Source organism: Lonchura striata, chromosome 6 (genome assembly GCF_050655825.1).
Source record: "Lonchura striata isolate lonStrDom1 chromosome 6, ASM5065582v1, whole genome shotgun sequence".
Classification (NCBI taxonomy): Eukaryota; Metazoa; Chordata; class Aves; order Passeriformes; family Estrildidae; genus Lonchura; species Lonchura striata.
The window spans coordinates 35,826,913-35,847,393 of NC_140708.1; the positions used below are offsets into that span (position 1 = coordinate 35,826,913).

Consider the following 20,481-nt stretch of genomic DNA (forward strand, 5'->3'; position numbering starts at 1 on the left):
TCAGTATTAAAGTTTAATATCAAACAATTTGCTCAGTGTTACCAATTTTCAATTACAAAACGGGGTCCAAAAAAATTCCATAAAATATGTTTAGGTGGCTGAACAGAGTTAAGTGTGTTCAGACCGCAAGGGTAAATATCCATAACTTTTTGGTATAAATTATCTACAAAAACTGGTATAAACAATATTCCAATCTTAGTATGGGTTCCACCGAGGATTAGAGACATTTTCAGGGTGACATCCAGCAGGTGTTAGAGTTCATTGCCATTGACACATTTCTGCTGCTGCAGCCTGGCCTTGCGCAGTGCCTCCAGCTGCTTTGCTCTCAGCCACCTCTCCCTCGACAGCGTCGTCTGCCCCGCACTGAGCGACAGGAACCTGGGGGAGCACAAAGAGCCAGTCAGGAACAGCTCCTGCAGCTGCTGGAACCCTGCCCAGCTCAAACCCAGCTGGCCTTCAGCAGTAGGAAAGCATGGGATGAAAGCAGGGACGGAATACTTTGCCTGAGAGGAACAAGGCAGAGGAGATTCTAGGCTTGGTCACCTGCAGCTTGCTGGGAAGCCCCGAGTGGTGACAAGGGCACCACACCCACCTGGCCACCAGCAGCATTTTGTGCAGGTCATCGGCCGTGACGCTCTCGGGGTTGTTCTTGCGCATTTCCACAAAGTCTTCTTCTACTGCCTGGAAAAACACAGCGTGGAATGATGGAGCAAACCAGATCGCCACAAGGAGAAAAGCTTTTGAGGAGCTGAACACTGTAATGACCTTTAGATTTCAACGTTTCAACTCATTGCTGTCCAGAAGTGAGCCTGAGTAAAGCCAGGCTACTTCTCATCTTTGAAAAGAACCCATTTTCAAAATGAGTGTTAGAAAGCAGATTGCATGCACTGTTCCTTATCTGTAATAAATTCAGTATATGCTTTACAAACCCTTGAAGGCACAGTCAGGATGTGAAAACTCTTCTGTTTGGGTTTTGTAAAGGAGAATCACTGACAGGGCAAGTACAGTAACTGTCTACTAAGGTGCTTTCTATGCAAATAAACCATTGAAAATGTATTGGGGAAGTGTTCCTACCTTGGTCACCTCATCAGATATACTGTAGTCCAGCAGCCTCAATAAACTCAGGTAAATTCGGAATTTGTTCAGCATGGAGGGCAGCACTGCAGTGAGGAGGCTGCTCATGTACTCTTCCATGTTCGGGGGAATTATCTGTGGCTGTAAGTGGACTTGGCAATCTGACTGAAAAAGAAAATCACATTTCATCTCTTTCCACATCCCGCTATTTTCTATTCCAAGACTAATTTATTCTCAAAAGCAGCAGAAGTCACTTATTTCCCAGAACTAAGGTTCTGAAACATTCCCCAGCTCATATTTTGAACAGCTCCTGATTCAAGCAGATATTTGCAAGCTCAGGTTACTGCAGGGGCAATGCCACATCTGTGGCCATCACCTCAGAACCCACCATGCCAGAGAGCAGCACATCTCTGCAGCTTTCCCCATCCCTGGGTCCTTCACACCTCACCATCCCCATTCAAACAGAGGAGGGAAGCTCCATCTCTGCATTTTCCAGCCACGAGCGAGGAGGCAGCAGCTACTGCCAGTGTCACACCCTCCCTGGTCACAAGACAAGTTTCCTGTCCCCACTGGTCCCGGGCAGTGCCTGCTGTGGCAGCAGCTGCCAGCTGCAGTTCCCCTGCAGAACCTGGGAGCCCCTCCCGTACCGGCAGGAGCGAGCGGCCCTCGGAAGTGATCAGAACATTAATGTTGCATGGGAATTCCATCCGGTGGTAATTGAAGTCATAATCCACCTTCTGCCAAGTGATCAGGTTACCCAGGGCTGTCACGTTACGGACACCTGCAAGAGCAAGAGCAAATTCCCTGAGCACTGGACCACAACAAATGTCAGCCCTGATTTTTGTTTCCCATCTGTCTTTAAGGAGCAGCCAGCAGAAGGATTCCTGCAATCATCCTGTTCCTTCTGTGTCTGAGGTGTCTTCCAGACAGAGACAAACATTACTTAATGTGAGCCAAAAATAAGAACTCTTGATTTCAGGCCTAAACTTTGGCTTAGTACATGAGTTTATAGCTCATGTTTTCACTGGCCCTACAAAGCCAGGTATCTATTTAGAGATAAAAACAAAAAAAGAAATCTCTCATCAAAAGCAGACAAACACAACCAATTTAATTTTGCCAAAATTTTTTATAGTACTTACTCACCTTACCTGGAATTAAATTATTTAAAATATAAAAGGTTAAAATTGACAAATAACTGGTTGACTCTCGGAATTCTCTCTTTGAAATACCAACATGTACCTGACAAACTGAATTTCTCTTTAGCAGTTACTGCATCAAATGATAATACTACTATCATGGTTTTGCTTTTAAATACTTGGTAATTATTTAGTATATTGTAAATAAAGGCAAAGTAAGCAAATAAAGGCAAATTTAAGATTAGGATTATCTTCTGGGACATTTTTCCATTTGAAATTTCTAAGCTGTAGCTTCCAAGAGTTCCAAACCAACTACTACATCTGAAGACACTATTCTCTAGGATTAAATTTTGCTCCCAATGCTGCTGTAATAAACGAAAAATCTTTACTTCTTTACTCTAAATTCAGTAGAAAACAATATCACATCAGCAAAAAAGAAACAAAATTACCAACCCTTTTTAATCTGCAATTTTTAAGAACTAAAATATTACTTTTTCATTAAATGCTGAGTATTTTTAAACATTACAAACATTTTAGAAAACCTATAAACCACCACAGCAAGAGTTCTCTCTAATGGGAGTTTATAATATTTTAATTTTTTTTGAAACAAACAATGCAGAGCTTGTTACTAATTTTACTGTTTCCTTTAGCAAAATTTTGTAGCTTTACTAAAGCTGAGTAGCAAAAACTACTGAAAACTCAAAAGCAATTGAATAATTTCAATTAGCAACTTCTAAGAGCAGTAATTAAAAAAAAAACCAAAGCAGCTTTCTACAGACAGCATTTTTATTTTAAAATTAATTTACTTGCAGTGATTTCCTGTTGTTTCATAGAATCTCCTGAGATGGAAGGGACCCACAAGGATTACTGGGCTCCAACAGCTGGCCGTGCACAGGACAGCCCCAGGACTCACCAAAGACACCTGTACTGTGCATTATCCAGGTACTGAGCTTTTAATACGCAACTCAGCTCTTTTATGGAAGTTATAATTAAATTCATTTCTAAAGCTCTGCTGAAAGCATGGTACACAGTGCTATATCAGCTTGTAAAATAGAATCCCTGCTATTTTTAACACAGTAATAGCAATTTTTTTCCTCCAGTTTATAGCTGTGTTCTCAGGGATGGTTTCCAGATATACAGTAAAAATATAGAGCATAAGGCATCAGCATATGCTTTGCCCACTTCATGCACTATCACAGGAAAATGAAAGGCCACTCCAATGAATCAGAGTTATTTTGGTAATAAAGAGTTCTCCCAGTTTATCTTAAGTTGGCTGAGAAGTTGCAGGAAGCTGCTTCAAAGCAATGCAATAGGATGTAGAAACCACACACAGTTTTGCAACAGACCCCAGCGGGACACGATTATCACCACTGTGTTAAACCACAGCAGCTTTTAACCTCCCCAGTGAGACTGCAGACACAGACAGGGTGTACCTGCTGTGTCCAGCTGTCCCTGCTCGAGCTGGGTCTCATCTATGACCAGGGAGGTGTTGCTGGCCAGCTGCAGCAGCCCGCTGACCAGGCGGTTGGCCGTGTAGTCCTTGTGGGGGATGAAGCGCGCCTGGTTCATGCTCTCGATGCTCATCCGCAGGTGGTAGGACTGCAAGGAGAAAAAACCATCAGCACCTCTGCTGTGCTCCAGCTTCCCCAGGGAATGCTGCTTCCTGCAGCTCCAGCTGGGCTGGGAACCTGCACAGCAAAGCTTGTCACTGCAACACTTTAATCATCCCAAATATCCAAATGCTGTATACTTCAAAATTTCCCAAAGGAAACTATTGCTGTTAGGAATTCCTATCACCTGTTCTGCACATGATTTATTGCAGCAATACTGTTAGTGTGACCCCAAATTGAATTACTGTGGCTTTTCTGCAGAGCATTATCCATAAACCTAATGACATCATAATTAAATAACCCAAACGCCTAAACATAAATCCAGAAAGACCAAATAAAGCATGCAGCATCTGCCTGTCAATTCAATACCTCTGAGGAGATGATTTTATCCCATATTCATCCTAGATGATGAGGCACACAGACTTCAACACCCAGGCCAGCCACATCTCTATAGATATCTGCTCTCTAAATGCAGGAGAGCATTCATCAGCCTGCCTTGACCAAGCTGAAGCAGTGAGAACACATCCCCCAGGCCTGCCCAGGCAATGCTTACTGCTGGCACCAGCTGCTGGATGAGGCGGTACAGGTGCTCCGTGAAGGCGCTGTTCCGGGGGCAGCCGCTCAGGTTGACGGTGAATTTTCCCAGAGGAAGCACGTCCCGTCTGGCATAGCTGCACCAAAAGCAGCACAGGTTAGGCAAACGCCTGGCTAACACTGGGTACAGGTGTCATTCAGCTGGAGCACTGAGTGGTGTCTCTGACAGCCAGCAGGATTTCAGAACACACACACCAAAATCAGCCAGCTCCTCTGCCTTCCTTGTGTGGTGCCCAAGGACCTGAGCCAGGCTGAAGCTGCTGCTCACAGCACCACACAAAAACAGTAATTTACAGTGCTTGGCACCTGCAATGGCCTCCCAGACATTCTGTTCTTCTTGTACTCTGTTTTACTCAGTGAACACACTTCATTCTTTTCCTTTCTGCTGCTCAATCTCAACTTCCTTCCTTATCACACTTGTTCATTTCCTTTACTTGCCCTCAGCTTTCCTCTACCTCTTCTCACTGTGTATCTTCTCCCCATTCTTGACAACTCTCAACCTTTTTGTGATACTAGCTAAGAGAGAAAATACATTCTAGGCTAAGTGTTGGAACATTCACAATCTTACTAAAAAGAATGAAAACAACTCATTTTGATATTGAAGCCTAAAATGACTACCATTAAATTTGAACCTGACAACTATAATGTCTGAAGTTTCACACTTAAGAATTTAATGAGTCAAAGGATGCTGCTCTTTCACCCAGACATAGTTTAAATCAAGATAAGAATAAATTTCTATCACATGCTAAATAGATCACTTGAACTTACCATTAAACAGGTTTACATTTAAATAAACAAATTCCCAGGATGTACCTTGTAGTACCTAGGCAACAATTCCTGCAGTCAGGAGATGCTGTTATTGGGAAGTCAGTGGCATGTCCTACTCATTAGAAGAAGCCAGAGTAGGAAAGATGTTTTCATACCTCTGTTTAAAAGTGTCTTGGAGAGTCTGTCAGCTCTCAAAGCAGCACTGAAGAGATACACTGCCATAAACTGGTCTTTTATCAATACTTTTATCAATACTCACTGTTATTTCGGACACTGAAATCTGCCTTTGTGTGTATTGTGACAGGACAACTCTACCTGAACAAAGTACTACTGAAGTAAGTATTATTTAAGCTATTCCTGCCATTTATTTGCAGACTGGTGAAAAACCCCATAGAAGGAGATTTCTTTGAAATGATAAATACACAAGTTCTCAGCACACATGTAAATACTCACACTGTAGAAATGAGATGCAGTATCAGGTATTCAGCAGCCAAACTGTCTCCCAAGAGGGCATGGGTGAGGAACCCCAGCAACTCTGCTCTCACTGGTGACAGCTCAGACATGAAATTAGAAACAACTGGCAAAAGAGCATAGGATAAATGTCAGAAAATCTTCTTGTTTCTCACCCTTTTCCCTCTATATAAATTTGACTTTCTGTCAGTTTGGTAAAAATGTTTATTCCAAAGTAATCTAGGAAAAAATCCCCAAATGCACATTGTTTTTTTCAACTGGTTTTGGAAAACCTGAATCACTCAACACTTCCTTGGAAATTATTTTTTAAAAAGATTAGATATTGTGTAATACATTTGCAGTAGGGTATAAAGTGTAGAGCCAAATTTATAAAATCCAAAACTGCTCCATTTTATATTAAAGGCAGAAAAAACCTCTTACATATTATCAGAACAAGCAATACAAGGCGCTCAAGGAAGAGAGTTACAAATACCAGAAGTCTGCATGCAATAATTAAATGAAAAATACAGTCAAACAAGGAATAGCACAGCTGCTTAAAAGCAGAATTGCCTTATTTTGTGCACAGTATTATGAGTCTCTATATTATCAGTATGTTTCTTATTTCCAGCATCGTACTAAATTGGAAATCCAATTTTCCAGCAATTCCCAACTCTGTTTGAAAATAAATCAAATCTTATGGCTGAACAACTTGGTAAAATCCTTGGGCACGTAGACTACAAAACCAAAGTCCACATAAATCACATTTATTTCAGCCAAATAAAAATGTAAACATTACATAAACACAAACATCTGCATCCTGTGCAGCATTGCATGGCTCTTCCATTTAACAAGATTTAAATTCAAACCCTGCTGTTGAGGCATTTGCCTCTCAGCAAAGCAATATTTGTTCAGATGTTCTGGAAAACACCCAGAGTTCAGACACTCACAGGATTTGCTCTCCTCTTCGTTAAGGCAGGCAGGCAGTAAGGGGTTAATGTGTTGCAGCTTCTGTGCCAAAATCACATGGATCCTGGGCACTAAGGAGGCCGGGGGGCTGTGCACCCTCTGCTCCTCTGCCGTGTCCATGCACTCCATGGGATCCAGGGCTGAGCTGTCCCTGGGGAGAGGCACAGCACAGCTGGACTCAGAAACATCCCACAGGAATTGCTCTCCCTCTGAGCCAGAGCAGCTGGAGCCAGGCCAAGAACAGAGGAACAAACAACACCCACTCCCAGCTCCTGGTGACACCTCCCACATTCAAACCACCTTCTTTGGGATCTTCATAAACAACATAAATACTGAATCACAATTACATAATGACATATTAACACCAAAGCAGGCTTGACCCAAAATATCTGGATTCTATTATTTTCACAAAATAATCAAACCATATTTTTCTGAAGAAAAAAACAACCCAACAAAAAACCCTCAAAACCAAACCGCACAAACATAATCACATTTATTATTTGCTGCACCATTTAACAGGCTGTAGTTTCAAGTAAAATATTACATACTGTTCTGTCCAGCCTGTACTGAGTGAAGTGTAAACACCAGGTTTAAAAAAATAAGGTAATTTATTACATTTGTCTCTGTAAGCACACGTGGGACTTTCATATCCCACCAGATTCTGGAGCCTGACAAGATCTTCTAGACAGTCACATCACATCTCTATCACTGGCTGAGTAAAAGAACCGTGAATAAATAAATCCTAACGTACCTCTGCTGGAACCTGGAGGTATTACCTCTAATTTAAGAGTTCAGATAAATGTTCAGGGAGGGCAAAGCTTGTGTCTTAAAAATTTTCTTCTAGGTGGTTTTAATTTTTCATTTTTAGGAAGTAAAATCCCTGAAGCAACTATATTAAATGACAGTAAAGTTTAGCACAATTTTCATTTTCTTGTAATGGTTTTAAAGGCTGTCAGGCTTTGTAACTTCAAAGCCACTTCAGCAGTTCACTCACACAGTATCCACTCTTTGCATTCAAAGAGATTTGTTTTGTTTGCATTCAAAATGTTGCTAAATGCCACCATTTTGTCTTGTTATAGAATGATACAGGACAAAACCCACAAGCACCTGTGACAGTGCAACTGAGCTGTCAGTCTGGGATTAGCTGTCACACAGATGATAACAAAAAGCAGCTGACCAGGCTGAGGTAATTTTTAAGAAGTTGGCATTGTAAAGGATTCACATTGCACTCTGGGTATTGTACTTGCTAGACAGATGAACAGACTCACCAACAGAAATAATTCAGAGTGTAGTGGTACATCAGCAGTATTTATGTTAAATTTTGGTAAAGAGTTTTATTTTCACAATTGACTTCTTGCATCCTAAATGATTTTGTATTCTGTCAGGCATGGAATTGCAGAACAGCAGGTGAAATGGGAAGTTTCTATCAGTGGATTAAGAAGATGTGATTATAGAGAAATCAACCCATTTTTTACTCATTTTGGTTACTATCACTGTACATGCAGACATGCAAACATTTTTTCTTATATTCTTCAGAGTGTTTACTTTTCTGGTAACAACCTTCATGGACTTTGAAATTACTTCAAAAGGACATTTATAATTTTAAAGCTTCCTTGAAATATTTGTTCACTATTCACTCATTCACGGAAAATGTTGTACACATGAAAGAGTACAAAACATTTAGCTATAGAAGCATTTTCTGCTTTACAAGAGTGTACAACCTAAAAAAAGATGCACTGGGTATCCAAGGATATGGATGTACCAGAGCACATTGGACTTCAGTTTCCAGGATGCTGGATATAACACTTTCCTCATCAAGCTATTTTAAAGCAACAAAATTCACTTCTTAAGCATAATTATCATGTACTTCCACATTTCCTTGTCTGCTCACTGCAATAAAAACCTGAATTCCAGCACAGCCTTACCTCTCTTCACTGTTCACTATGCTCAGCACTGGGTCCACAGACAGAACACCAAACACCTCCAGCACATCATTGACTTTGAAGCTCTCCCAGCTCTCATAGACCTGCCCCAAACAGAAAATAAAATGCTGAGGCAGATGGGCCAGATGCAGGACAGCAGAAAAACTGTCGGACAGGAAATTCAGGAATCTCAACTCTGGACTGAGAACAGTCTGAGTGAAGAGGTGTCCCCTTGCCCTCAGTGTCAGTGAGCTTACACTGGAAAAGGGAGTGTTATGACTCCACACTTTTTCTATTGGCATTTTTTGCCACATGAGTGCCAACAATTGTATTCTACTCTGATTCATCAAGATTTACAGAGTAAGAGAGAAGTCAATACAGCAATAGCAGAGCAAGTTTGTGTAAAGTTTCATAGTAATATAACATAGCAGTGAATCAAGGACTATTTCAAATTCAATACACCAATGTGTAGTTTATTGGTTTTTCAGCTTGGTTTTTCACAGCTGTTTTTCAATTAAATACCAGGGCTAAATACCAGCTGCACCCTGGAATCTTTCCTTTTAAACTAAGTGGGGTGAGAAGGTGCAAGCTCTAATAAATGCTGCTGAAGGATTTCAGCAATTCAAATGCAGCACTCAAGAAGAGAAACACTGTGTTAGTGAAGAGAAAGAATGTAATTATCTCTGGAAACAAAATTCTGGACTCCAGACACATTTCTGTGCCTACAAACCAGTGCAAGGCTGATTCTGCCTGCCTCACAGAGAGCCCAGCCCTGCTCATCACCTCTCCATCTCTCACCTTTACGAGACATGCTGGTCCCTTCTCTCCTGGCAAAGGAAAATTTAGGTCAAGTGGAGGGGAGCAGTTGGGAGAAATGACATGATGACCTGCAGAAGCTTCTGTTTCTAATCTCTTTGGCTCCACACATCCATGGATATCACTTCCACTGCCTGAAAAACACAGGATTTTCAGGCTTAACAACAGAAATGCAGAGCTGAACAACTTTCTTTAGTAAGCAACACAGAGTAAAACTAATTTAAGAAAACATCTGAGACAAGAATATTTAATAATGCAATATTCCTGACAGAATATACTCTTGATATGAGAAGTCTCACAAGTGCATATTTTATGTAATCAAGTTAAGTGTGGGAGAGAGTACTGGCAAAGATCTATGTATCATGGACAGAAACCTGATTTTCAAAGAAATTTTTTTCTGCAGTGTTTAAACCAGGCAATTTTTTTTTTTCTACAGTCGACAGGACTGCAAAGGTAATATTTTTCTGCATTTCATATTTAAAAAAACAGGTAAGAATATGCATAAAACGCAGTTTATATTAAACATTTCTGTAGATTGTCAGCAAGTCACACAACACACATACAACACTATGGGCTCTCCCACACTCCTTCAAATCAAACCACTGACTTCAACAAAGCCTCCAAATCCTAAAGGCTGCAACAACAATAACAATGAAAACAGCTGGCAAAATATCAGTTTTTAGCAATGAATTTTTGCCAAATCCTGGAGAGATATCAGAACAACTATTCACCACCAGCAGCTCTTACCCATGTGTTGCTCCTTCTGTTTGGAGGGATGCAGATCCATGTCCTCATCCTCCTCATAGCTCCTCTTGTGCCGACTGGGGGTGTAGGAGGTGGAGGGGCTCACTCGGGCCTGGCTGGCACTGATGTAGGCCTGGGATCGAGGGTTAAGGAAGCCACAGGCTGAGCAGGGAAACCTCAACCACACTAAGGTTTAGTTGTTGGTTTTTTTAACAAAATCCTAATCTTAACACGCTCAGTTACAGGTGTTTTATAGGAGACTCTTACTGTGAAACAGTGTCCTGCTGCAGAAAATGCCAATGGCTCAATTAAAATTTCCCTTTTCCTAAGCATTAGCAACTAGAAATGAACAGAAATTTTCAAGACTTTCCCAAGCAAAAACATCTATGGAATCAAAACTAATGCTCCTAAATCAATTTGCATCCTCTTTGTGTATATTACACGCCATCAACTTTCCTTTTTTCTCTTTCTACACCTATCACCTCTCCAGATTCACTAAAAGAAAAAAAGAAGTTTTAAATAACTTTATCTCCTAAATCTAATTAATTAGTTGGTGACCACTGATTGTATAACAAAACACTGGCTTAGTCAAAAAAAGATATTTCTTTCACCCATGCTGATTCACCAGGCACTGGAACACAGTAGAAAGTTTGTCTCTCTGAGGTGACTGTTTGTGAGGAGTTCAAATCAAGTTCCTGCTGAGGCTGGAATCCCAAGAGAAATTTTGTTAAAAATCTGATTGCAATTTGTTTTCCTTTTTTAAACTAACCCCACAGATTCAGTTAATCAGCCAGAAGTTACAATTAACATGTAAGACTACGTAACTCAGGAAATATGAATATATAATGTTTTGATTCAAATTGTACTGCACTACCAAAAGTAACTGTTTTCCACAGCAGGCAGTTTCAAGGTCATGGGCATTCCCCCTTCCACTCAACCAAAACAAATTTTAAATACAAGAGAAACAGCTGGAAGCCCACTGAAATTAATGCCAGTGAGCAGTTATGAATACTCTGCTTTCCAACCCAAAGATTAACTTTGCATTTAGAGCAGCAACTTCATTGTCAAGTACCAAAGAAGCTCTGTCACACTTACAAAACTACAACTTTCCACCCAATATTTGTTCTTTAAGTTCATATAATTTTTATAACTTACCCCACATTCTGCCACATCTCTGTATTTACCAAAATGCAAAACCTGTCAAGAGGGAAAAAGCAATGCAATCATTCTGTTTCTGACAGCATCCGGAATATCAATCACACCAAAATCACTGAAGCCCAAAGTCCCTCACAGACATCCTGCCAAACCTTTCATCACTTTAACATTTTCTATTCAACAGAAATGTAGCAGGTTATTTTTTACTGATGCCACTTGAGCTGAACACAGTTACAGTCAGTGTCCACACTCCATAGGTTTAACTCACAAACTACAGAAATACAAGGACCAGAATAAGTAAAATGACAAACATTTGCTAAAATAGTAACTCAGTATTTCACTTACACGTGCATTTGTGTTTGGGTCAACTGTTTCATACACTCCCATGTAAAACTCAGGATCAAACATATCTTGAACCATGCAGCGAAATTTCACTAAGCTGTTGGGTTTTAGGTAATGTACAGGAACATCATTCAGTGATGGGACCTGTGAAAAAAGAGATTGTTCTATGCAACTGGTATATATTGATGCAAAAAAAAAAAGAGCGAAAACCAGCAGTAAAACTTAATTCTTTGACCATCCTCCTCCTCAAACCCCTATATATACACACACACACACACATATATATATATATATATATCACACTTAGTATTTTCTGAGTGCATCTCCCATCCTAATCTTAGCACCAACAAAATGTTTCTATCCCAACACCTTCCTGCAATGGCTGTTACAATTATCAGGAAGTTAACAGAATTAACAGTTCCCAAATTCTTCCAGTTCCAAATACTGAAAGAACATCTTCCTATAAAAGAAGCTGTTACAGGTCACTGGAACTGTATGAAAACTGTACAACATTTGAAACCAAGTTTTCAATTTCGAATTATTGCAGCTGCAGGATTAAACAGAATTTTTCACTTATCTTATTTCTACTTAACAGCACTTCCACCTCGTGCTGTGTACCAGCAGTACTAGAGCAATTTGCATGCACAATTGCCTATAACAAAAGGTCCTGGAAAACCTGTATGTTAATTTCCAAGTCAACATTGGGGAAGTCTTTTTCACGCAGTTTTACATGACAATGGGAAAATAGAAGGAAAAGAAAATCAACGCCTAAGCACGTGGTACAACTTCAAAGAGCAAGACTTGTAATATGAATAGAGTTTTCTAAATTTGAAGAGAAAATCTTTGCTGAAAAAGCCCACATCCAACATTAAAATGCAACAAAAGTGGCCCTATAGGAAGTGGCATTTTAACAAAAGTATATTGCCTCACGGTATTTTTTGAGTAAGAAAATATGATTTCAATTCCTTCTGATGTGGTAAATTTTACTCAATTTTGCCATTTATTAATGGTAGCTTTGATTTAAGCTACCATTTAATACTAAGTACACAATACATTCACTGACAGAGAAATAAAGCCAATAATTTTCACCTGGTTTTAGTCATAGGTAGAACAGATTTGATATGAAAGCTTCTAATCCCCTTATCAGTCCCATTATGCCATTTCTGCTACAGCCTTTTAGGAAAGTATCAGCTTTTGAACTCCACTGTTCACACTTTATTTTTAAAACCTAAAGCACATCTTCCCGGCTAAACTGCACAAACCAGGCCTGACCCAGCACAGTTTTAGTAGGAAAAGCATTTTTTCCTTAAAACCTGAAGGTCCAGACAACTATTTATTCAACCCACACAAGTGTTCAGCATTGTGATAAAAGCTCCTGAGACAAGAGGTTCATAACCAGCAGCTGGTGGTGCACAGTGAGGACTCGCACTTCCCCAAAAATGACAATATTTGTCATCGCCTGCCATCTACTGACTGTGCTCCAGAGTGGCAGCAGCCAGCAGCAATGGCCTGGGGGAAGGAGGGTGCTGAAGGCAAGGGCATGGGTGGGCTGGGATTTCACATCCTGGCTTTACACTCAGGTTAAAGCAGCCGAGGTGCAAATTCCACATCCCAAAGCCTGGGCCTGAAATTCAGCTGCACGCTTATCACGAAAAAGCAGGACTTATCAAAAGCAAGCCACTGCAATAAAGTGTAATAATAAACAACGAAGCTTAAAAAAAGTGTAACTCGAAAAGAATAAAACACTCTCACCCAGTTAGTAGCATTGTTTTCTTTTAATTTCTCCTTGAAGTATTCGGTTACCTTCTTCTCCCAGTCAGAGTTCGGAGCATTTTGGGCTACAAAAAAACCCAAAACCATATCGATGTGCCCATTACCACCACATAAGAGACTTTTACCCAGCATATCGAACAAACCCAACTTTCACTTTTATTTTACGGAAGTGCAGCTTAGACTAATTTACTCCCCTTGCAAGTCACTGACTTCCCATTTCAAAGCCTTTAAGGCCAACCAAGAAGCACAGAGCCATTCCTGGGAGCGAGGGAAAGCTCCGCATCGCCCCAGCGGGGAAGGGCAGGAGCCCAGGCTCCGCTTTCCGCGCTCTGTCGGCTGCGGGAATTTTTATGTCGGTGTTGTTTTAGTGAAGATCAAGCCCAGCACGGCCAGAGCCGCGGCTGACCGCGCTGGTAACATCAGGGCAGACAGCGCGCCTTGCTGCAGAACCCAGAGATACACGGGGAACGCAAAACACGCTGTATATAAGACATACACGACATAAGACAGAGAATCTGCCCCGCCACCACCCCACGAGGGAAAGCGCCCTCCGGTTCTCCGGTTCCGGGCGCTCCCGCCCTGCCTCACCGAAGATGCCCTGCACGATGCTCAGGGGGCTGTTCAGCCAGTCGCCCACGCACGGCATGGCGGGGTGCCCCGCGGGGCTGCCGGCACCCTGCGGCCGCCGAGTCCCTCCCGCCAGCCCAGCGCGGGGATCGCCGCCGCTTCCTCCTCCTCCTCTTCCTGCGGGAATGGCGGCCGCGCCCGCCTCCCGCCCGCCCCTCACGGCTGCGCGCGGCCGCCGCCGCCATCTTGGGTGCGGGCGGAAGGGGCCGCGGCCGGGACGTGGCCGGGGCGCGGCCATGGCGGCGGCGAAGCCCGGGGGAGGCACCGGCACCAACCTGCTCTTCTCCTCCTCCGCCACCGAGTTCAGCTTCAACGTGCCCTTCATCCCCGTCAGCCAAGCGCCGGCCGCGCCGCCCGGCCCCGCGCTGCTGCCCGCCGGTACGGAGAGAGAGGGAGGCGGGGAAGGAGCGCAACCGGGAGCGCGGGGGATGTGCGGGGTCCCGCCGGCAAAGGGAAGGGCCGGGAGAGTCCCCAGAGCCGAAGTGCCCCCAGTGCCGCTTTCCGGCACTTAATTTCTTCTGCTTCCCCCGCTTGATGCGTGTGTGTGTGTGGATTTAGCGCTGTGCCTGAGGACGGGCGCTGATCGTCGCGCTTCCGAGGCGTCGGTGCTTCCATTCAGCGCGTACTGCATGTTTCCGCGTTTTTTAAGCTCCTCTCTCACGTTATCTTCTGTTTTCCGGGTTTGAAAATAGTACCTTAAGCAGCCGCCTTAAATATCCTTGCTAATTTAATCCTGGTTCTAATATCCTTTTCTCCTAAAGCTTTAATGGTGTTCCCAACACATGCGCGTGCAATTTACAATCTGGTGTTCAGGCAGTTTCAGATAAAGGAATGGATTTTTTTGGGAATGTATTCAGTCAGAGATTAAAGCTTGAAACATTAGAATGCATCTAGAAACAAGATATTTGAAATTTTACTGTATTGTACGTGTTGGGATTGGACTAATGACCTCTGAAGGTCTCTTTTAACCCAAACTGTTTTATGCTGAGTCTTCAAGACTTCATTTCAACACTGTTGTATCTTAGCTGAAATAAGTATTAATATGGCTGGCAACCAGTGTAGTACTTCTCTGTAGATTTAATAAAACGTTTGCCAGTTATGGCTTTGGAATAGTTTTTTAGATAAACTACATTTTTTGGATAGGAGGGATAAAAGCATTAAAAGATTATTTCTACTTACTTGAAGTATCTAGGTAGTTGATACATTTACTAATTCCTTTGTACAAGCATTATAGTTTTTCTTTCATGCAAATACACATTATATTTTCATTAAGAAAATAGAACAATTTTTAAGTGCTGATCTGGCTAGTAGCTTTATGCAAATGGCTGTCCTGGCAATTTCCTGAACATTTTGAAGCCAGCCGAGGATAAAATCTGATGGGATTTGATTAACGTGGTGAATCTTATTCTCTCCGTGTAACTTAAAATTTGATCAGGTGAGGATTCATGGTCTTGCAGGTGGAGTGAATTTCAGTGTCAGTCCAAGTAAGGCCCATGTCCTGTTAAATGTTCTGTTTCCACAGTCAAGTGTACTCACCATCTGTCTAGCCAGGTGCTGTTGGGATCTTCTTGCTGAGTGGAATATTTTGTATTTGTAGTCATGATTTTTAATTGTGTAAATGTAGTAAGAATCAATCCAGGGATTTGTTTGACACCTGACAGCCAAGATTAGGGAGCTGTGTGCAGGCATTCATTTGTTTATCTGTCTCCAAGAGTGATTAGTTAGTGGTGTGAGCTATGCAGTTTGACAATAAGATGCATTCTCTGGCTCAGGTGTGGGTGATGTAATCAATATATTTACTGTAAGGTGGGAGGAGTGATCCCAGTGACAACGTGGACTGATGTCACTTGTGGTTGTGTGGTGACAGTCTGTGAATGACAAAGTTCTGCCTCGTGTGGGGAGGGATGTACAGGAGGTTGGCACACTCACAGGTGAAGAAAGGTTGTTCTGTGCACGGGGAGAACACATCAAAGCTATACACCCATTTTTAAACATTTGTATGACGTGCTTGTTTTTACAGCGTAGTTTTTGCAAAATTAGAAAAAGTCCAGATCAACAGTAACTTTTTGTGTTGGAAAACTGCATGTGTGTGCATATATGTACTTATAGGGGTTTTTTAGGCAGAGCTTTTGTCATCCTCATTTTGCAAGGAAAGCTGCACTTAGGCTTAAATCTCCAAAACCTATTTGAAACTGGAGAATAGTGGGTGCTTTGTGAATATTCATTTGCTGAAGGCCCTGAGAGCTCTTGGGCACACTGCTGCATGTTTGTGGTGGCCTGACACGGCGAGGTGAAGGGCCTGCTCAGCTGCCAGTTGTTTGGGAAAGCTGAGAGTTGACAGCATGGTTTGCAGTGTGCTTCTCTCTGTCCCACACTGTTTATGAAATGTGAAAGACCTTTACTTAGTATGCTGAGACCTTTTATTTAGTATAAATGGCTTATGCTTGCAGCTGGGAAATGATCCCCAGGCCTGACTTCAGAGTGGTCACTGGGTATAAGTGGTTTCAGTATTCTCCACACAGAGATTTTGGCTTTGTTCCTCAAAGTGGGATCAAGTGCTGGAAGGGAAAGCAAGAGGTATTTGAGGCAGGTGATGCCTCAAATTGACACCGTCTGTACAGACTAAATAAAAGATGGTTAAAATAGTTCTTTTTAATCTTGGCAGCTGCCTCTTTTATGATTAATTAATTAGAACAGCAGCTTCCTAGGGAGACTTCTCCATGGATTCCCCTGTACTCCCTTGATGCTCCCTATTACAGTTGTGTTGGCTGTGGATAAAGGCATTTGTTGTTGGCTGCTCGCAGCTGCAGAGACTCTTGGTCTCTCTGCCTGGGCACTGAGCAGCAGAGATGCTCTGTGGTGTCTCCCCCACAGCCTGGCATCATTTGATTGCCAGACAGTTGAAACACTGCTGGTTTCTGCAGATGGCACTGACTCCTTGCAAGGTGCTGTTCCCTCAGGAGGCATCCCAGCCTGAGGTGAGCTTGCTGTGAGACCTCAAATCATGACAAACCTCCTTTGTTCCCACTTGTTCCTAGGTCACCGCAAAGCAGAAAACTGTGATTGGTCAGGAGTTCTTTTACTTATTTTCTCCATGTGAAGGGGCATTCATGGCCTTGCATATTTTTAAATCCTCTCTTGCAATTATGCAGAATGATTTTTCTGCATGAGAGATGTGGCTTTTATGCAAGTCTAGAGTAGGATTTTTAGAGCGAACTGGACTAAGTCCTGCTCATTAAGTGGCTTGGGATCATGAGTTATGGCCACTTTGCAAACAGATGAGAAACCTTGAGAGGGCTCTGCTGAAGGAGCAGGCAAGAATGGATGGTTTAACCTGTAAGGTTGGCCTATTTAGGAATGTTTTTAAGCTCTATCCTAAAAATAGGAGCCTAAAGTCCTATGCTTAGTAGCTGTTTTCATGTTGAAAGGATATAAACCAAGGTTGTTCTTGCATTTGAGGGATAAGTGAAGTTGGGATTTTAGTGCCTGTCAAATTGCCCTGGGAAAGTCCTGACTCCAGTTATATTTTGGTTTCTTATATAATATTTGTTGCTTTTTCTGTGTACACTGAGTGACTTTCATGGTCCATTTTAAATGTTCTTGAAGACTTGGTATCTTTTGTTTCATTTTATGATGTGCTGAATCAAGGATGGGTAAATGTTATGGAGCCCAACAGTTTTGGCCATAGCTGATGGTGTTGCAGAACATTTTGACCCCATACAGTGATTTGAAGCTCTCACAAGATCTCTGGTCATCCTTTTGTTTTTGCAGATGATTCTGCAGATGTTGGGGAAGAGGACAGCTTCTTGGGTCAGACATCAGCCAGCCCCAACCCTCCACAGACTTTCAGCTACTTCTCTCAAGTTCCCAGCAGCAGTGATCCCTTTGGGAGTATAGGACAGCCACCCTTAACAACTGTTTCAACACCTGTTGGAGCACCAGCCTTCTCCAGACCTCCCACTTCACTTCCACTCGTGTCTGGGTCCCAGGATGGGCAAAATGCCTTTTCACCACATATTCCCAAATCCCAGTCTTACAGTGCACCACCCCCTTCCCAGGTGGGAATGGCGCCGTACCAGCCCCCTCAGCAGAGCTGTCCCCCACCTGCCAGCGCTGCCCTGCCCACAGGGACCCCGCAGCAGCAGGGCTACAACCCCTACAGGCACACCACCCTGAGCAGCAGGGCCAACCCCTACCTCACCCCTCCCCAGCTGCAGCAGAGCCATCCCCCTGCCACAGCATCCCCTGTGCCACCTGTGCAGATGTACCAGACACCCCCGGGGCCGCTGACACAGGTACGTGACTCCAGCTGCCACAGCAAAACAAGGCACTTTCCTCTTTCAGCTGTGTATTTAATCTTTTGAAGATTTTTCTTCTCTGCAAAAAAACCCAGAAGAAGTCTTGAACCGTTTACAACAGCAAAAGCTTTTCACTAGAAGTAGCTTGGAACTGTTGTTGCAGGAAAACTTCCTGATCTTTGAAGTGAGTGTATCCTGAGGCTGTAGCTCTGTCAGCCTCTGGGCATCAGAAACAAAGCCAGGTTGTGAAGTTCTCTGGCACTTTTCTGTGGATTTCTGAGTTTGCTGAGTTTCAGCTGTGTTGCTGCATTTTTTGTGCCTCAGCTTTAAATCAGGTCATTCAGCCATTTCAAAGATATGGTCTGAAATCTCTTTTTAAGCTGGTTTTGTTGGTGAAGGCAGAATTTTTTGAAACTAAATCACATAAAATTGTCAGCAAATTCTTTGAAACACATCGGTTGAGGATTTTGTGTGATATAAAGCGATAATCTTCATTGTTTTCTACCTGCACAAAAGCATTATTAAAGTAATGCCAATGGGTTAATAAAACCTGGCACGTTTGCCTTGAAGATACCAAAAACTGTTTTTATTTTTGCCTGAGCTATTATTGTATATCTGTTATTGTTAATGAAGAATGTGAAGGTTATATAATGACAAAGCATAGCAAAGGCAGTAAAACCTAAACAGTCTGGAGTTTTAGATTGTATAATTTCAGAACTTCTATTTATTGGATTTTATATATTTTACAATACTTTCCTGCCCCTTTTTTCCCCTTCTAATGTATAATTTCAGAACTTCTATATATTGGATTTTATATATTATAAAATATTTTGGTGCCTTTTTTTTTTTTCCCCTTTTTAATGTATTATCAACCAGTGCAGTTGCTGCTGCTGACATGAGTTGATTTAGTTGTACTGACTGGGATTTTTGTACAATTTGTATGAAAGCAGCTTTATGTAGGCTGCAGACCCTTTCAAAATCAGTTACCTTTCTTGTGCCACCAATGCTACATTTGAGTGTGGAATCTTCCTGTTCAGGTCACTTTGCAGGAAGAGACCTATAGCTGAAGTGGCCACTTGTTAAAATTGGCAGTCTTTATGCAAAAGCATAATTAATTATGTGTAAATAAACAATGTGAAGAATATGTTTTTATTTTCATGTCACATTTTGTGGTTGTAAGAAACAAGTTCAGCTCTTTTGAAAATTTAAGAGAATATTTGAAATCTCACTGATTTTAGGTCATCATGATGCCAAACCATGGTAGTTTTTAACAGTGTTTATAGAAATGAAATTCACGTTCTTTCACAATTTGAGAAGGTGTAAGTTCTTAAACACATGATGAAGTGGAGAATATTTTTAGAATGGAAGGTAATGTTCTTGGGGAGAAAAGCATGTTAGAAATAAAGGTTCAGAATATTTCCTATAGTAAAGTATAAAAGAGTTCTGCAAAAACCCTGTGAGACTGAAAGGCTGAGCCCATCTTTTTTCAGTTTCCACCGTCCCAGTCCCAGCTCCAGCCTGCCAGGCCTGCAGGGCCCCTGGTCCCAGCCCCTCCTGTGCTGCTGCAGAACCAATATGAGCCAGTTCAGCCCCACTGGTTCTACTGTAAGGAGGTGGAGGACAAGCAAATATGGATGCCATTCAGCATTCTGGATTCTGCAAAACTAGAGGAGGTCTATAATTCTGGTAAGTCCTGTCTTATCCAGAGGTGAGCAGAAGGACTAAAGGAAAATGTTGGGGTAATGCCACTTGTGTGTGGCAGTAATAAGTAATGTTTTGTGCCAGTTAATTTCACTGACATCACTGCCTGATGCTGTGATCTCAGTGTTGAGATGTACCATCCCAAATAAGTATCAGATTTTCATATAGAGCTCTTTGTTATTTGTGTCTTGGGTGTTCTTTTTGTTAAACTTTGTCAGTTCTGGAATAAGTATTTGGGAGTTTTTCCAAGCTTTTTGTTATGTACAGAGCATATAGGAACATTCTAGAAGCATCACAGTGTTACAAAGCTTCTCTGCCATGGTGTGACTGTCAGTCCTAATGGCCTCATAATTGATCACAGGAGTGGCTGGGGCTGGGCTGAGAGAGCAGAGATGTGTTAGTGTGGTAAGGACACCTGGCTGTGTGTCCCAGTCCAGCCTGACCCCAAGAGCACAGAGCAGAGATGTGTCAGTGTGGTAAGCACACCTGGCTGTGTGTCCCAGCC

At 42.2% G+C, this 20,481-nt stretch overlaps 2 protein-coding genes across 3 annotated transcripts in view; one reads left to right on the forward strand and one right to left on the reverse strand.

The window, feature by feature from the left end:
- MCMBP (minichromosome maintenance complex binding protein) lies at positions 1-14,392 on the reverse strand. 2 transcript variants are annotated; one of them, XM_021529281.4, is made up of 16 exons: positions 14,253-14,392; positions 13,330-13,415; positions 11,581-11,721; positions 11,236-11,277; positions 10,683-10,784; positions 10,084-10,213; positions 9,319-9,470; positions 8,524-8,624; positions 6,580-6,749; positions 5,636-5,759; positions 4,374-4,491; positions 3,644-3,809; positions 1,722-1,855; positions 1,075-1,239; positions 593-681; positions 1-378 (listed from the first exon to the last, which is right to left on the reverse strand). In XM_021529281.4, exons 3-16 carry the CDS (start codon positions 11,653-11,655, stop codon positions 252-254), a joined length of 1,695 nt encoding a protein of 564 aa, XP_021384956.3. In that variant the 5' UTR covers positions 11,656-11,721; positions 13,330-13,415; positions 14,253-14,392; the 3' UTR covers positions 1-251. The 2 variants fall into 2 exon arrangements, with proteins under 2 accessions (XP_021384956.3, XP_021384955.3); XM_021529280.3 differs by lacking the exon at positions 14,253-14,392 and adding an exon at positions 13,939-14,103.
- The window catches only part of SEC23IP (SEC23 interacting protein), a 22,290-nt gene continuing 16,000 nt past the window's right edge, over positions 14,192-20,481 (forward strand). Inside the window, exons 1-3 of the mRNA XM_021529279.3 lie at positions 14,192-14,355; positions 17,749-18,272; positions 19,766-19,961. Coding sequence (XP_021384954.3) covers positions 14,214-14,355; positions 17,749-18,272; positions 19,766-19,961 — 862 coding nt within the window. The 5' untranslated portion in view covers positions 14,192-14,213. The remainder of the gene's footprint in view (positions 14,356-17,748; positions 18,273-19,765; positions 19,962-20,481) is intronic.

Excerpts from the sequence above, each read along its gene's own strand:
- MCMBP (XM_021529280.3), bottom strand. The coding sequence starts at position 13,996 with ATGCCGTGCGTGGGCGACTGGCTGAACAGCCCCCTGAGCATCGTGCAG. Across the intron at positions 11,722-13,329 it reads AAAACAATGCTACTAACTGG|GTCCCATCACTGAATGATGT; the intron begins GTGAGAGTGTTT and ends CTTTTTTCACAG. Across the intron at positions 6,750-8,523 it reads ATAGTGAACAGTGAAGAGAG|GGACAGCTCAGCCCTGGATC; the intron begins GTAAGGCTGTGC and ends GCCTCTCCCCAG.